Source organism: Pyxicephalus adspersus, chromosome 1 (genome assembly GCF_032062135.1).
Source record: "Pyxicephalus adspersus chromosome 1, UCB_Pads_2.0, whole genome shotgun sequence".
NCBI lineage: Eukaryota > Metazoa > Chordata > Amphibia > Anura > Pyxicephalidae > Pyxicephalus > Pyxicephalus adspersus.
This window is the reverse complement of record NC_092858.1, coordinates 123,249,276-123,264,716: the sequence shown is the minus strand read 5'-3', so window position 1 is coordinate 123,264,716 and position 15,441 is coordinate 123,249,276. Positions and strand designations below refer to the sequence as shown.

Sequence of the window (15,441 nt, the reverse complement as noted above, 5' to 3'; positions counted from 1 at the left end):
TTTGTATTGAATCCAATACAAAATGAATGAATGAGTTTCTATTTGAATTTCCCGCACACGCGCCGACGTCATCACGCACGCACAAGAAGCCGGCCGGCTGTTTTTTTCCTCCGCCGGACAGCTTCTTGTTTCAGAGATCACTCGGCGCTGGAACTAGAACGACGCTGGATGATCAGCGGGAGCAGGTAAGAAACCGGCCAGCATCTTACCTGGTCCCGCTGGTATACGAGAAGGCACCCGACGCTGGAAACGGAGACCGACGGACGACGATTGACGACGCTGGAACACGAACCCGACGCTGGATGAGCACAGGGGGACCGAGATTTTCCCTACATTAAAATCCCCACTTACCTGGGTAAGTGGGGATTTTAATGTACCGAAAATCTCGGGCTTAACGAAAAGAGCAACTTTTTTGAGCCCGTACGAAGGTCGGGCTTAACGGCAAGCAGGTTAAGATACCTTGGCTCTCCTCATTTTAAGATGCCTTGAAAGTCACTAATTTATGCTTCATGCCTGGATGACAGATCAGTGTCCACTATACCAATGGCAAAGATGCATTGCATTTTTAAGAGGGGGCTGCTGACAATGATGACATCGGCAAAATATTCTACCAAAGGAGCTATTTATTTTTTAAAAACAATGAACCGGTTTAAACCCAGATGGAGAGAATAGGAAAACAGTTGAAGGGTCCTGGAGTTCTGCTTTAAGTGACTAGTGAACATCCTGTTTTCTATGTATGGCACTGCTAGCTAACAAGCAGTTTTCAGTGTTGGATGGCCTGCTACTAATTATTAAATACAGATAAGCCGAATGTGACACATAGCCTGCTGGCTGAGCACACTGAATCATCATGTTCTACAGTGCTTTGAAGAATCGTCTCTCAATGCCTTAGGTTGTCTTTACTTAAACGTACATGATGTTCTAGCACAGCTGGGTGGGAATGCTAATTCTGGCCGGGAAATTACATCAGCTTTGACTAGCAGTACGATGTACAGCTGTGTTATCACCTCGCATTGTTTGTGAATGTAAATGGGCCAATTCCACAGGGATGCACAATCCCGTCCTAATTATTTCAGGGTGTTTATTACACAGAGAAATGCACAACGAGGTACAAATTGACAAGCGTGCAGCCTATTACATGCCTTCAATACAGAAAATACACAACAGTGTGAGCTGTCACTGGAGAATTTATTTCACAGAATTAAAATGCTTTTCATCTCCCCTGGCTCTCCATTTCATTCCCTTGACACTGATAAGCTTGCAGGGTCATATCAGGGAAATTTTGCAGTTAAAGAACTAAGACTAGCATAATAAGAGGACATCTAAAACCCAAGGAACATGAAGGATCAATTCAGAAAGCCAGTTTTAAATCTATAGATATAGAATAAAAAGTGAAAATATTGGTATTTTGGTAACTGTATGAAGTTAGTACGTGTTAGTATTGTATTTAGTACTGATTTTTCAATTTACAGAATTAAATGCAAAAATGACAGCTTTTTTGGTTTGGGACAAATTGTATAATTCTGCTGGGGATGTTAAATACTTGTTGTTAATTGTATTACTTGTTATTACTTTTAAACCTGTTCACTGAAAATTGACTGTTAAAAGTGTTAGCTAAAATATAATTTGCACAAAAAATAACACAAAGCTCCAGAATAGATATAAAAAATATGTTTTACTGATGTTGACAGACTGCAATATATATTTGCAATCTGGCATATAGACTTTTTTGTCCTGATCTCTTTTTTTTTTTTTTTTAAATCCACTAATGCAACTTTTACTATACCATTCTGAGTATTGCCATGTAGCAGTACTGTTCCATATGTCTTCCATTTCATACACTGCCTGGCCAAAAAAGCCTTAAATATGGCACAAACTCCTTTTGGTATTGTTTCATTAAGGTTATGCAAAGTCACAACAATTATTTCCATCTAGAATTGCATGCTTTTATTAGTGATTAAATAACCAAACCTCCGCATAAAGTCTAAGCACTTCCCAAAGATTCTTAATGGGGTTAATGTCTGGACTCTGTGGTGGCCAATCTATGTGTGAAGAAGTTGTCTCATGCTCCTTGACCAACTTTAAACAATTTGAACCTGATAAATCCTAGCATTGTCATCTTGGAATATGTTCATGCTATCAGAGGAAAAAAAATCTATTCATAGAAAAACCTGGTCATTCAGTATATTTAGGTAATCAGCTGACCTTATGCCCTGACCAACTGAAGCAACCCAAGATCATAACACGACCCCATTGGCTTGGGGGCCTTTTTTAATATGGCAGGGAATAAAATTATTGAATTTCTATGTTATTTATTATCTGTAAAGAAATAAAAAAGAACCTGCCTAGGTCTACTACATATACTGAAATTATTATAGGCAAACTCTATTTTAGGTTTATGCACGTTGTACCTCTTTTTGATCTGTAGATGTTTTTTTTTGACCCTCTATTGTACCACCAGGCTACACATGTGGGACGGTTGATAGACTGGTGCAGAAACGGAGATCTTAAGCCATGGGTAAGGCTTGAGGGAGCCATTGCCAATCTACCGTTAGCAGGGGCCATGTGGTCCCCTCCAGACACACTATCCCCCATTCTCAAGCTGCCGCTGATAGGAACGACCCTCCGTGTTGTGCAGAATTATTTCAGGGTCTCTGGTGTGTGTACTTACCCTTCGCCACTGTCTCCTATTCTGGGACACCTGGGGTTTCCCCCGGGCGCATCAGATCCTAGGTTTCGTTCATGGAGGGAGCAGGGAATCTTCAGAGCATCTCATTTTTTGAGGGGCACAGAGTGGGCACCTGTCTCAGATTTGACAACTGCTCATGAACTTCCAGAGCTGGGACCATGGTGCAGCTTACAGCTGTGTCATTTTCTTGACTCTCTCCCACCACCTGCCATCCAGGTTTGTGCGCCCCCTATCACAGGTGGAGGGGGTGTGTGAGGCCCAAGGCACCATTAGGGGGACTCTCTAATGCCTACCAGATGCTATTGACGGATACTGCCCCCTCGACCTCAACTTTACCATTTCTGCGTAAATGGGAAAGTGATCTTGACACCGCATTCACCCCAGAACAACAGGATCGTCTCCTGTATACGGGTCATAAAGCCGCTCTCAGCAACTCTTACCAAGAATTGAACTATAAACTGCTCACGCGGTGGTACAGAGTGCCGACTGTGTTAGCCAAAATGTATCCGGGAGTAGATGATAGATGCTGGCGTTGTGAAGCGGCTGCTGGCAGCCTGTTTCATATATTCTGGGAGTGCTCTAAGTTGCAATCTTTCTGGTCAGGGGTGGTGGCGGTTATTGAAGAATTGACAGAAGTAGATATACGTAACAGCCCGGAGCTAGCCCTTTTACATTTGAATGATTGGTCTAACAAGAAATACCATGCTTCTCTACTCAAACATCTTTTAAATGCTGCTAAGGCCTGTATTCCGGCCCTGTGGAAACAATCCTCTCCTCCCACCTTGTTACAATGGTTTAGAAGAGTAAATGACATTATGGCAATGGAAGACCTTATTACCAGCCGGGACGGCAGAACGGATAAATTCCGAAATACTTGGTTCTATTGGATACAGTATACCACTACTCAAGCGTACCTTTCAGTATACAGTGCGGCTGATAATGCCGACGATCTGTTTTGAATGCAGAGGATATCATTGAATTATTGCTCTGTATTCCCTACTGTGTTAAGTCTGGCCTTTACTCAATCTGGCCTGCAATGCCGTGCCCCTCCCCCTCCTCTCCCTCCCCCCTCTTCCTTTATTTTGCTTTATATTTCTCTATTTCTTTCTTTGGTTATTTTTGTTAATATTTTGAAAATTGCCTGTGCTCAGTCACTCTGCCTGTTGTTCATATTATGTTTGTGATGCGGAAGATGGTAATACAGTTGGTGATTTGTATGTTTTGATGTTTTATGCCAGTATCTATGACTGTTCACTGAATAAAAATAAAATTATAAAAAAAAAAAAAAAAAAACTAGAGGCTTACAAAAAGTTGAGAACACAAATTATTTCTATGTCCTAGTATTATTTATGTCCTACTTTTATTTCACTGTTTAAGAGTGTACAAACCAAGAGAATGCAACACAGCTCACAGTACTTAATTAACACTTACCACCATCATCACAGTCTTCTGGAGCCTTTGCTTTTTTGCACAGACGGGGATCCAACCACGTTGTTGTTTTTGTGTTATGGCTAATAAAAGGTAAAATAACAACAAATTCTTATCTTAGTATCAGACACAATCAGCACTATAAAGATACATGATCTAAACATACATGTGGATACATCATAGCAAACTAATCGGTTAAGGAATTATCAGATACTTAATATAGTGCAATATAGTGCATGATAGTAAAGAGTCTGTAAAGGGGTTATTGCATAGCACCCAAAGCCTATTGCTTCAGCCCAACCTGTATCTCTTCTTCAGAGATATAACTCAATATGGCCACCAATAAAACTGTTTTTTTTTCAACTCTTCGAGCACCAGGAACACATGTTCCTTCAATGCCATCCCCAACTACTATACATTCAAGGTCTTTTTTACCTTCCAACGTTTTCAAGTTTTTCTGCTCTTGTGAATTACCAATACAGGATAATTTTAACTCTACAATATCGATAGTTGATCTGCTCAATACAACTACAACAGGGAAGGTTCTTCACACCTTTAAAAATCATCTTTTATTTCACATACAATTGTTTTACTCACTATACGACAAAATCCTTTCCTTATATACTATGTAATAAATGCAAAAAAAAGGTTATTATTCCTAATATTGCATTCACAATCTGGGATCATGTGCCTGTATTCTCTATAGCCACTAGCTTTTAAATGACACTTTTCTTGTAGAGGAAAGATATATCTCATCCAACTTTTACTGATATAAAGTGATCAGTGAGAATATCTTTAACTTTAAGTGCAATGGCACTTAGGATGGGATACATTAGGTAGCAAATGTAGGTTCTTGAAGCTGATTTGTTGGGCAGGAAAAAATTGGGTAAGTGGAAGGATTTGAGTGGTTCTGACAAGGGCCAAATTGTGAGGACCAGAGCAACTACAAAATGACAGGTCTTGTGGGCTGTTTCCATAATGCAGTTGTAAATGCTTACCAAAAGTGGTTGTGTGTAAACTGGCATTAGGGCCACAAGTACCCAATCTTCTTTATGCACATAGGAGGGGAGACTAAATTGTCTGGTCTAAACTAACTGAAGTGCTTTGAGAACACAGTTTCACAGCTTGCTGCAGAGTGCCTATGTTTACCACCGACTACTGCCTGCAATGGGCAGGTGTGCCTAAGAACCTGACCATGGAACAATAAAAGAAGGTGATCTGATCTGAAGAATCATGTTGGATAGCTGAGTGTGTGAATGATTTACTTGGGGTAGAGATTGCAGCATCATGGGGAAGAAAGAGAAGGCAATGGGACCTAAAGACTTGGCTGTCAACATATTAGTGTCAGAAATCACAGGACACCTTTAGAATCCATGCATCAATAAATCAAAGTGGTTTTAGTGGCAAAAAGGTGATCTAAACTAATTTAGGCAGGTGGATTTAGTGTTTTGACTGATCAATATATATGCAAATATGCCAATCTCTTGGTCAAGATCAAAAACTATTTCCTTATATTTTTTTTTTCCTTATGTGCCTAAACTCAACAAGATAACTGTTAGGGTGTGCAGTATAATGTCTACATACTGCTCTGTCCTAACTACCATGCTAAAAGCATAATCATTGTTTGTTTACAAACAGAACATTCCATACAGACATTTGTTTTACTCTGTAATTTATTTGTGTTCAGTGTTTCCCCAGAACTTTTGTGTGCTGGGGTGGGAAGAAGCTGTAGGCAGCTGATGCCCCCAGTATTGTGACTCAACTTCAGTAACCGCCCAAAACCCCCAGATGGTTACTAAAAAGTGCTGTGTTGTAGCACGGCTAAATGGGGCTGGAAAGAACACTGGTGTGTACAGTAGATTAAAGTTGTAATATATTGTGGTGCCCTATTTTACATTTTACTTGGGAATGAAGTCAGGCTATGACTATTCCCTACAGAAAAATAATTATTGCATTCTGTGAACTATACAAAAAAAAACCCCAGGTTTGAAACATCTAAAAGAGAGAAGTCTAAATTCGACAGTGATAAACAATAAGTTGAATTTGTAGAACACATATGAGTTTATGCACAATATAAAATGTGAGGATATAACAAAAAAAAAAAAAGTCACATTGACTCACTCTATGAAGTAGATCATGCCGGCTTCTGTGTAGGCCATTTCCCAGTTTTTTGGAAGGGGTTCCAGGTTTTCATTTTGTGTTAAATAATTCCTAAAGTCCATAGAACTATTGGTCTGGTTGTAGCTAGGTACAGTTTTTCCCCAGTCTACAGATTCCTGCCTGTGCTCTGAAAAAAATTAAACAAACGGTTTATGTGTTGATACCCATCCATCTTGTCAAGTGGAAGTTCTTGCTAAACATATTGGTAGAAAATGAATAATAACAGGGAAAAAAACAATGAAAAGTAAAGGACGCATTTTCTTTTCATCTTCATTAAAGAGACTAGTAAACCTAACTACAAGAAAGCTTCTTTAAAGTAATTCATCCTTGAAGACCTAAAGTTGAAGACTAAAAATTGTTCAATCCAAAAAATGCTTCCCTAGATCTAAACATGAGAACGTGGCCAAGCCGGGCATACATTTTTATGAACATACTAGCTGATTATTCGGCGTTGTCTGGATATTTATTTGTTGTAATCTTATATTATACAGGTAAAGGAATCAAATAAAGCTTTAGTGATTTTCTTGTCTACAGTGTTGTTTCTTTTTGCCTTTGATTGCACTCGGCCAATTGCCTTACATTTTCTCAAAGGCATTATTACAGGCCAGAAATTTCTAAAAGAGTCCAAAAAAAAGTATGAAACAATATAAGCAAAAGGCACACTGTCATTGAGCAATACATACACACATACATCCAAATATAGCTGACATATAGCACAGCACTGTACAAAGATGATTGGTGCACGTGAGTCATATGTATAGCAAGTTTGGTTGAAATGTCTCCATGCATTTTCGAGTGATGGTGGAACATACATAATACAATATATATATATATATATATATATATATATATATATATTTATTTATTTAGGTCTGACCTACAGTTAGACAGAGAAAACTTTTTTCTTATTTTGGTTCTGTACATTACCACAATTAATTTTATAATGAAATAACGACTTTCAGCTTTAATTCAGTGGGTTGAACAAAAACATTGTATAAAAATGTGAAGAACTATATATATATCTATATATATATGTAAAAGTGGCCATAAACATTCCAAAATTACACCCAAATGTTGATCAAAGCATTGCTTGCAATGTACCTAGAAATAGTAGCAAGCACCTTCATAGGTCAGCCGCCACATCTAAGGACTAGTAAAGGTGCATAGTGTGGTGGTATGGTATTATTATGCTATTAGGGTGGACAAATTCAATTTTTGTTTAAGATATACTTAGAAAACTAAATGCCACTGCATAAGCCTAAGCACCTACATTTTTTCAGAAGATGACAGCAATGGCAGCCTGCACATATCATACATAATACCTTTAAGATACCCATAGACTAACAATTGTCATTTCAAGATGTATGCCTTTTGGTGACGTCAGGGTCTGAAGTTAAGGTCCCCAACATCACCCAAATGCAGCAAACGATTTTACTCTATGTAATAATAGCGAGAACTGTCCAACTGCAGACATTCTAGAGGAAATCCTAAGGAGAGAGACTGTGGAATAAATCCAAAGGTTTGCTCAGGCAAAATAGAGGTCACGGTTATAACTCCCTTAAAAAAAAAGTAACAAGGCCAAAGACATGACAGCAACCAGAAGATCTAACTGCTAAAATAAGCTGTCTTTGTTAAAATGACTTTTGACAGAAACATGCTTGCCTGTATTAGCCACACACACCCAGGGTTAGGTAATGAATGTGCTGTTTTACTTTAGTGAAAAATTAGAAAATTGTAGTTAAGACTAATGATTCTTCCTCCAATGCTCATCTACCTGAATCATTCATACATGTATAAAACTCCTACGTCTGCTAAAATGCTTACATTCTTGCATGCCTACTCAGTCTGTGTTGAAACATACAGACTGTCTCCTAGCTATACTTTGAGAAGCTGAATGAGTATTTTTTAAATTCTCCTATGAGCCAAGAGAATCTACTGCTTGAAAAACAATTTCGGACTCACCTGTACTACCACTGCTGCCATTGACAGCCTCTCTATCCTCATCCTCCTCTTCCTCAGGGAGAGAAGAGTCTGTGCGCTGCATTTTACTGACAGATGTGGTTCTCTTCCTTGTGACCTCTGTGTCAAAGTCTGCGTCGAATAGGGCTCCATCCACAGGATCAGGTTGGAAAGGACTTGGCTCAGCTGGTGGTTTAGGAGTGCCATAGAAATTACCTGCCAACAAAATGCAAAGTGTTCACTGTTGGGCAAACCGTACGAAAGGGAAGGATGAATAATTTATTCACATACTATACATAAAAAACACAATTAAAATGCTTTGGTGACAACTAGATCCAGATCAGATATTAGTAATATATTATTTACAGGAGACTACCATTAAACCGCCCTAAAGAAATAACAGCAATGGCAATAAATTTTCCATAGACAAAAAACAACGCAGTTTGTCCCTGATCAAACGTGTTTAGAATAATGTTTTTTTTTTAGCTGTGGGAGCCATTTAAGAGCACCAAAAAATACCATATGACCTTCTCATTCAAAGCTTCTGTACCATATCAACTATGAGGATAGTGTCATCCTGCTTATTTTTCAGTGATTAGTTGATATTGAAAAGGCGAACACATCAGCACTAAGTATGATTTATGTGCTGTAAGCTTGCCTGTAATATGTGCCCACGGCCATTTATTCTTGCACAAAAAGACTGAAAGATGATGAAATATATACATTAAACAGTTTAATCCTTGCTTGCTCAGTCTTTAGTCCGATTAATCCTTCTGCAATGAGTGCAGACTTTTTAGGTGCTTAGACTGGTAACGGTATAACACCAAAAAGATTGCAGTCTCCTAAAAATCAGAAAAAATGGCATCTATGAATCATTAAATAAAACAGACACACAAATGAAAAGCATAATTGAGACCACAAGAAAGCCACTTGCACAAGAAGAGGAGGAATTCCCCTATTGGGGACAAATAGAGCAATAAAAACCTGGCAGAGGTCCATAGTTTCCCCATTTTATAAAAAAAAGCAGTTTATTGATGCAAGTGTTCTTGTTAGGGAGATATCTGTAGTAGAGACACAGCAATTATCAATCCATGTGAATGTTTTTCATTTCACTCTTTAAAACAAAACAATACAAGTGTATAGGTACACTGCTGGGACCTTTGAGCGTGCATGTATACACATTCAAAAAAGATAGATTAGCAGTTGGCTATGCAGTAATGTTACAACCAAAGCACATGTCTGTGCTTTCCCCGAGTCTCTGTATCATAGTGACTGACAACATATTCAGCAAAGCATGCATATTTATGTTTGTCTGCTTGGGATTTGGTGTTTGCAATAAAATGTTTGACACCAGCAATTTTAGTTACAGCTGTTATAGATTAGATGCAAGCTTTCATCACATTATTTTACACTGCGCATTACAATTCATCTGCTTCATATGCCACTACTGACAGAAAACATGGTTGATGTCATTGCAGTTTTGCCAATAAGGATTATAAAATGATGTATCGTGCAGCTTTTTTCTTCATATGTTAGACAGATAAACACTCTGACTGTGGATGTGTTAGGGCACAGTAAATCCAACTTCTACATTTGATGCTGTATATCACCAACTGTGACAAGATAGAAAAATCATACATAAATAATTGTATCTAATTTTAAATGTAACCGTATATACTCAAATATAAACCAAGATACTTATTTTTACCTTAGAAACCAGCACAGCTGATTAACTGAAGTATAAACACAGGAAATGATACTGCTAAAACTAAAGATTTAAATGGAAAGGGGGGTGGAGAAGAAAGATTGCCAGCATTCTGACAGGGGACGGGGTAAGAGAGGCTGCGAGGATTGCAGGTGCTGCAGGTGTTTTCACAGGGACAAGTGGACAATAGCTTTGGATATCTTATAGGAGAGATGTTGCAGCTGTTTTAATGGGGGACTAGAAGACAGAGGCCATAGTTGGCTAAAAAGAAACAGGCGAGACATGTTGCAGAGAGTTTAAGGGGAACAAAAAAAGCAGCTGTAAGGCCTCTCTATAAGGATGAAGGACAGATGCCAGAAATAGGGGGAAGCACTGCAGCCACTGGGCCAAGGATGATCCAACAATAGACCAAAATGTTGTTTTTGTTAGCATTTTAAGGGAGGAAAGTTTGTAATTATCACATATACTCAAATATGTAAATCTGTGATTTATGTAAATGACAGGTAAAAAAAAATGCAAAAAATGATTTGGTTTCCTATGACACTAATATACCGTATTTTTCGGACTATAAGACGCTCCGGCCTATAAGACGCACCCAATTTTAAAGGAGAAAAACCTAGAAAAAAAAGATTCTGAACAAAATACTAAAAAATCACTCTGTGTCAATGTATCCCCTTCTAATCACTCTTATTAGTTCTGTAAATATACTGAATATAGAATATATTGACATTAAGTATTTCAAAAATGTATTTTTGTATATGTAGGCATATCTAGTTAAGTTTTGCCTAATTTTTATGTTTCATTAGTTTTCTATAAGGATAATATTGAGGTCATTGTTTCAAAAACTTGAGACAATCCAGCAAAACCAATACCATATTTGGAATCTATGCATCAAACATAACCTAAAATGACTTTAATCCGTTTGGCAAGAAAATGTTTGTTGACCAGTGTAATAGATGCTAATTCCACTAAAACTTGCTATACTTTTGTTAGGATTACATATAGGAAGACTAAAAGATCTTAGTTCATAATATACTCGCTGATCTATATACCAGACAATGAGTCACTTATTAGCTCTGAAAGAAGGCAAGGGACAGGTTGGCCCCTAAGAATAGCTTAAAGCCTAACAATGAGCTTACATTTACACTCTGCAGGTTAACCACCTGAGCGTTACACTGAGGTCTAGATTTCTGTACCAAAAGTGATCCACTGTTTTTCATGAAATTTTTTTTTTTAAATGGTAGACCTGTCTCCGCCGGACGGCTTCTCCCTTCAGAGATCATCCGGCGCTGGAACGAGGAGGACGTGAACGATCTGCGGGTCCAGGTAAGATGCCGGCCGGTATCTTACCGGTCCCGCTGGCACCCGACACTGGAGATCGACGGACGACGATCGACGGAGGGAGATCGATGGACGACGTAGGACGACGCTGGAATTGGAAAACGACGCTGGATGTGCAGCGGGACCATGGAGGTGCATGTGACAAAAATACGGGGTTAACCATCCTAGCCTTTTTTTTTTTTTTGCCCGTACCAAGGTCGGGCTTAACGGCTAGGTGGTTAAGGTCCTGGACCCTGGAAGTCAGCAAAAAAGAATCTCTTATCTTATTCCTTAAAGAACCTATTAGTCATGAGTTCCATAGATCTTTATATGAATAAAAAGGTAAAAAGTAGTAAATAAAAAGTGCCAAAAATATTACTTTTAAATTACATCTGAATCACACTACTAAACAGTTATTTTTTTAAAGGGTGGTACAGTGGTATACTACTCAGCAGGTCCCTTTTACAGTCAGAGTGGCAAATGTGGGATACTGACAAGGTGTGCTATGTATGCCCTTTGTACTTTTTTAAAGTTATTTTAGATATATCAAGTACACCCAAAGTATGTAACTAAATTATAGAAGTGTGCTGTTTTTTTGCCAAACTATTCTACTTAGTTTTGGTTTTACATTGGCAAGTGCATTCCTGTCTTGAATACTATCAATCTACATGGCTAGGGTTGTGCTCGTATTCCAATCTGTGGAAAACAAAGACAAATTTTACAAATTAATATTTGGCTTTGAAACACTTATTTTTAACATTTTTCATTATATTTAAAGCTTGCAATATGAATGTTGTGTGCTATTACAGGTGCAGTGTAGTTATAAGAATACTAATTTTGTAAAGTACTGTCCATGGTCCTGAAACAAAAATTACAGCAATACGTCTGCATTTAAAATGGATTATGTATGCTTATTTTTTCCCATATACGGTGTCCTTTTCAAGACATGAGGACGGATATTTCCTTACACATATGGCTTCAAAACATATGAGATTGCTCCCACTTTTACAGCACATCCACTAACCAGATAATTAATCTTTTGTATTTAAACATAATATAAATGCACTAATATTTTAAATGTAACCTTAACTGCTTTATTAGATGAAGATGATGTGTTGAATTGTATCATATACAATATAAACAAATTTTTCCTGGTATAAAAATCAACAATACCCCAGAAACTGTTAACTTACATATTAGTAAGCGTTTTTAGGATTTTAAAACTAGTATAAAAATTACAATATTGTATTTACTAAGATGTGAGGTTTAGAACAAAAAAAAAAAAAAAAAAAAAGAAAGTTAATATCTGAGTTCAGGTGCAAGGTCTGTTATCATATACAATATAAACAAATTTTTCCTGGTATAAAAATCAACAATACCCCAGAAACTGTTAACTTACATATTAGTAAGCGTTTTTAGGATTTTGTTAACTTACATATTAGTAAGCGTTTTTAGGATTTTAAAACTAGTATAAAAATTACAATATTGTATTTACTAAGATGTGAGGTTTAGAACAAAAGAAAAAAAAAAAAAAAAGAAAGTTAATATCTGAGTTCAGGTGCAAGGTCTGTTATCATACATATTGGTAAAATTGGAATTTTTTAGACAATTTACAAAGGTATTTGTTCAATAAAAGTGTTCTTTCAATCATTCTTTGTGAATGTAGATGGTGAATGTACTTTAATGTACTCGAAAGGTATTACATGGGCAAATGTATAGACACATTAATTTAATGCAAGTGTCATTCACAGTTCATTCACTAGGTGGCGATGTGTTCCATTTTATCCACAAATAAGTACAATTGTATTCATTGTGAATTAAACCAAATACACCACCAACTAGTGGACCATTTAGGAATGACAGGCTTCAATAAACCAAGGTACATTCACCCAAGTCTGTTTAATACTTCTCAAATACATTAAGGTACATTGAGCCATTTCAGTTTAAAAGGTCAAACTGTTTATTAATATACAACCTAAAAATTATGTCAAACCAAAAAACAGATTTCTACATGTCACAAATGTGGTTGTATTGACAAGCGTAACAAATATATATGACACACATAAAATGCAACATAAAAAAACAATTGATTTTTTGCAGCACTCCTTAAATCCAGTACAAGTCATGAATGAGGAGACCTTAAGCCAGGGGTGTCCAAACTTTTTGCAAAGAGGACCAGATTTGGTGAGGTGAAAATGTGTGCAGGGGCCAACCATTCAGCCTGACATTCTTTGAACCATTACCATTAAATTCAAATTACCTATTTTATGAAATTTTGATTGGAAATTGCATACTTTTCATTTCCTCACACAGAACAGAAATAAATCCAAACAAGATTTTACCAAAATCATTCTGCAAAAATAGATGCATAAGTTTCCTTATTGTACCCTGACATTTTTTTAGGGGGTCTGGTCGTGCACTGGCAAGCTTGGCCACTCTTCTCAAGCACCATAACAGTTTCTTTGTGATATATATATATAAAACACACACACGATTAAGTTGCCGAGTAACTAACAGTTGTAAAATTCAACAATACCAGTAACATTGACTTTTTTTATATTAATAACAAGCAATATTACAGCAAGACATGCAAACCACGGGTGCATGGATCATCCTCCAGGTGTTTCGTGGATCTGGTCCACTTCTTCAGGACGCAAGATTTCTTATGATTTTAAATGTAAGTAATAAAATTGTATATGTTTAATTTTTTTGGATTTTCTTATTATGTGATTGAATTTTTATACTTTGTATGCAATTTTGAAATGATATAAATATGTTTTTAACCATAGAAACAAATATCCTTCTGAAGAAGTGGACCTGATCCATGAAACGCGTGGAAGATGATTCATGCACATGTGGTTTGCTGTATTATCGCTTGTTTATATTATTTATATTAAAAGATTTCAATGTTACTGGTACTGTTAAATTTTACAACTGTTAGTTACTCTGACAATGCTACAATGACATTGTCATTGTAGCATTGTCAGAATTTTGGTCTGCTGAGGTGTGTTACACAGTTTGTAACACATTGTTTTCAATAAATGGCCTGTCTTAACACAAATACAGAAAAAAAGCAAGCCTAAAGAAAAGATAAATAAAGGGTATGGTAGCACAGAGTGAATTTTTGTTCTAGGTTTGAAAATAGCAAATGGCTTTTATTTAATTAGTACACACCTTTTTTGACATCTTATAAGAATTAAAGGTAAGATTCAGAAACTTTTTAGTAGTACTTTTTATGACAAGCATCCTGCTGGCAAGTATTATCAATGTAAAAAGCATACCACTAGACAGCTCAGCTGTCACTTTAAATAAAGCCTACATTGTTCCTTTTGTTTTTACCTCTAATTATCGGATATAAAAGTGCTCAACATAAAACAGACCTAGGACCTACATTTGTGTTCACAAACCAACTTTTATCAACTAATTTAATGTTTTTCTTTTAAGAATCTCCCATTCAAAATTATCAGGCACCAGCCATATGTATTGCTTAAATTAGAAATCTTTAGGCATATTACAAGGATCACCCTACTCCAGATAGCTCATTCCACTTGGCTTACCTGCACTACACTTCTCTTGCCAGCTTGTACAGAAGTGACAGGTTGCCACACACATGGCAGCAATAATAAATCACCCCTTCATTGGTGTCAGTGGTAGCAAAAATAAATCCCTTCTTTCTTTGATGTTTAGTGGCGGAAATAAAATCCTCTTAACCTTATTTGTTACCAGAAATAACAACAGCAATAAATAACCACACTACATCATTAGTGTTGGGTAACAGTAATAAACACCCCCAACTTTTATTTGTATCAGAGACAAAAAATGGCCATTCTTTGTGTTCAGTTGGTGCAAAAATAAACCCTCATTTACAGGTGTTTAGTGGTTACTTTTTAAAACACATGGCTGCATTTTCCCTTCTTGTCCGGCGTACACTAATCTACAGTTAGGTCCATAAATATTTGGGCAGAGACAACTTTTTTCTAATTTTGGTTCTGTACATTACCACAATTAATTTTAAATTAAACAACTCAGATGCAGTTGAACTGCAGACTTTCAGCTTTAGTCAATGGGTTGAACAAAAAGATTGCATAAAAATGTGAGTAATTGGACAATTGACGGAAAGGCTATTTCATAGGCTGGTGTGGGCAATTCCTTCATTATGTCATCAGTCATATATATATAT

At 36.9% G+C, this 15,441-nt stretch overlaps 1 protein-coding gene across 1 annotated transcript in view; it reads right to left on the bottom strand.

Annotated features, from left to right (window-relative positions):
* The window catches only part of MAGI3 (membrane associated guanylate kinase, WW and PDZ domain containing 3), a 195,664-nt gene that overhangs the window by 56,524 nt on the left and 123,699 nt on the right, over positions 1–15,441 (bottom strand). The window contains exons 4-6 of the mRNA XM_072413280.1: positions 8,240–8,452; positions 6,239–6,404; positions 4,121–4,200 (exon numbers count right to left, since the gene is read on the bottom strand). Coding sequence (XP_072269381.1) covers positions 4,121–4,200; positions 6,239–6,404; positions 8,240–8,452 — 459 coding nt within the window. The remainder of the gene's footprint in view (positions 1–4,120; positions 4,201–6,238; positions 6,405–8,239; positions 8,453–15,441) is intronic.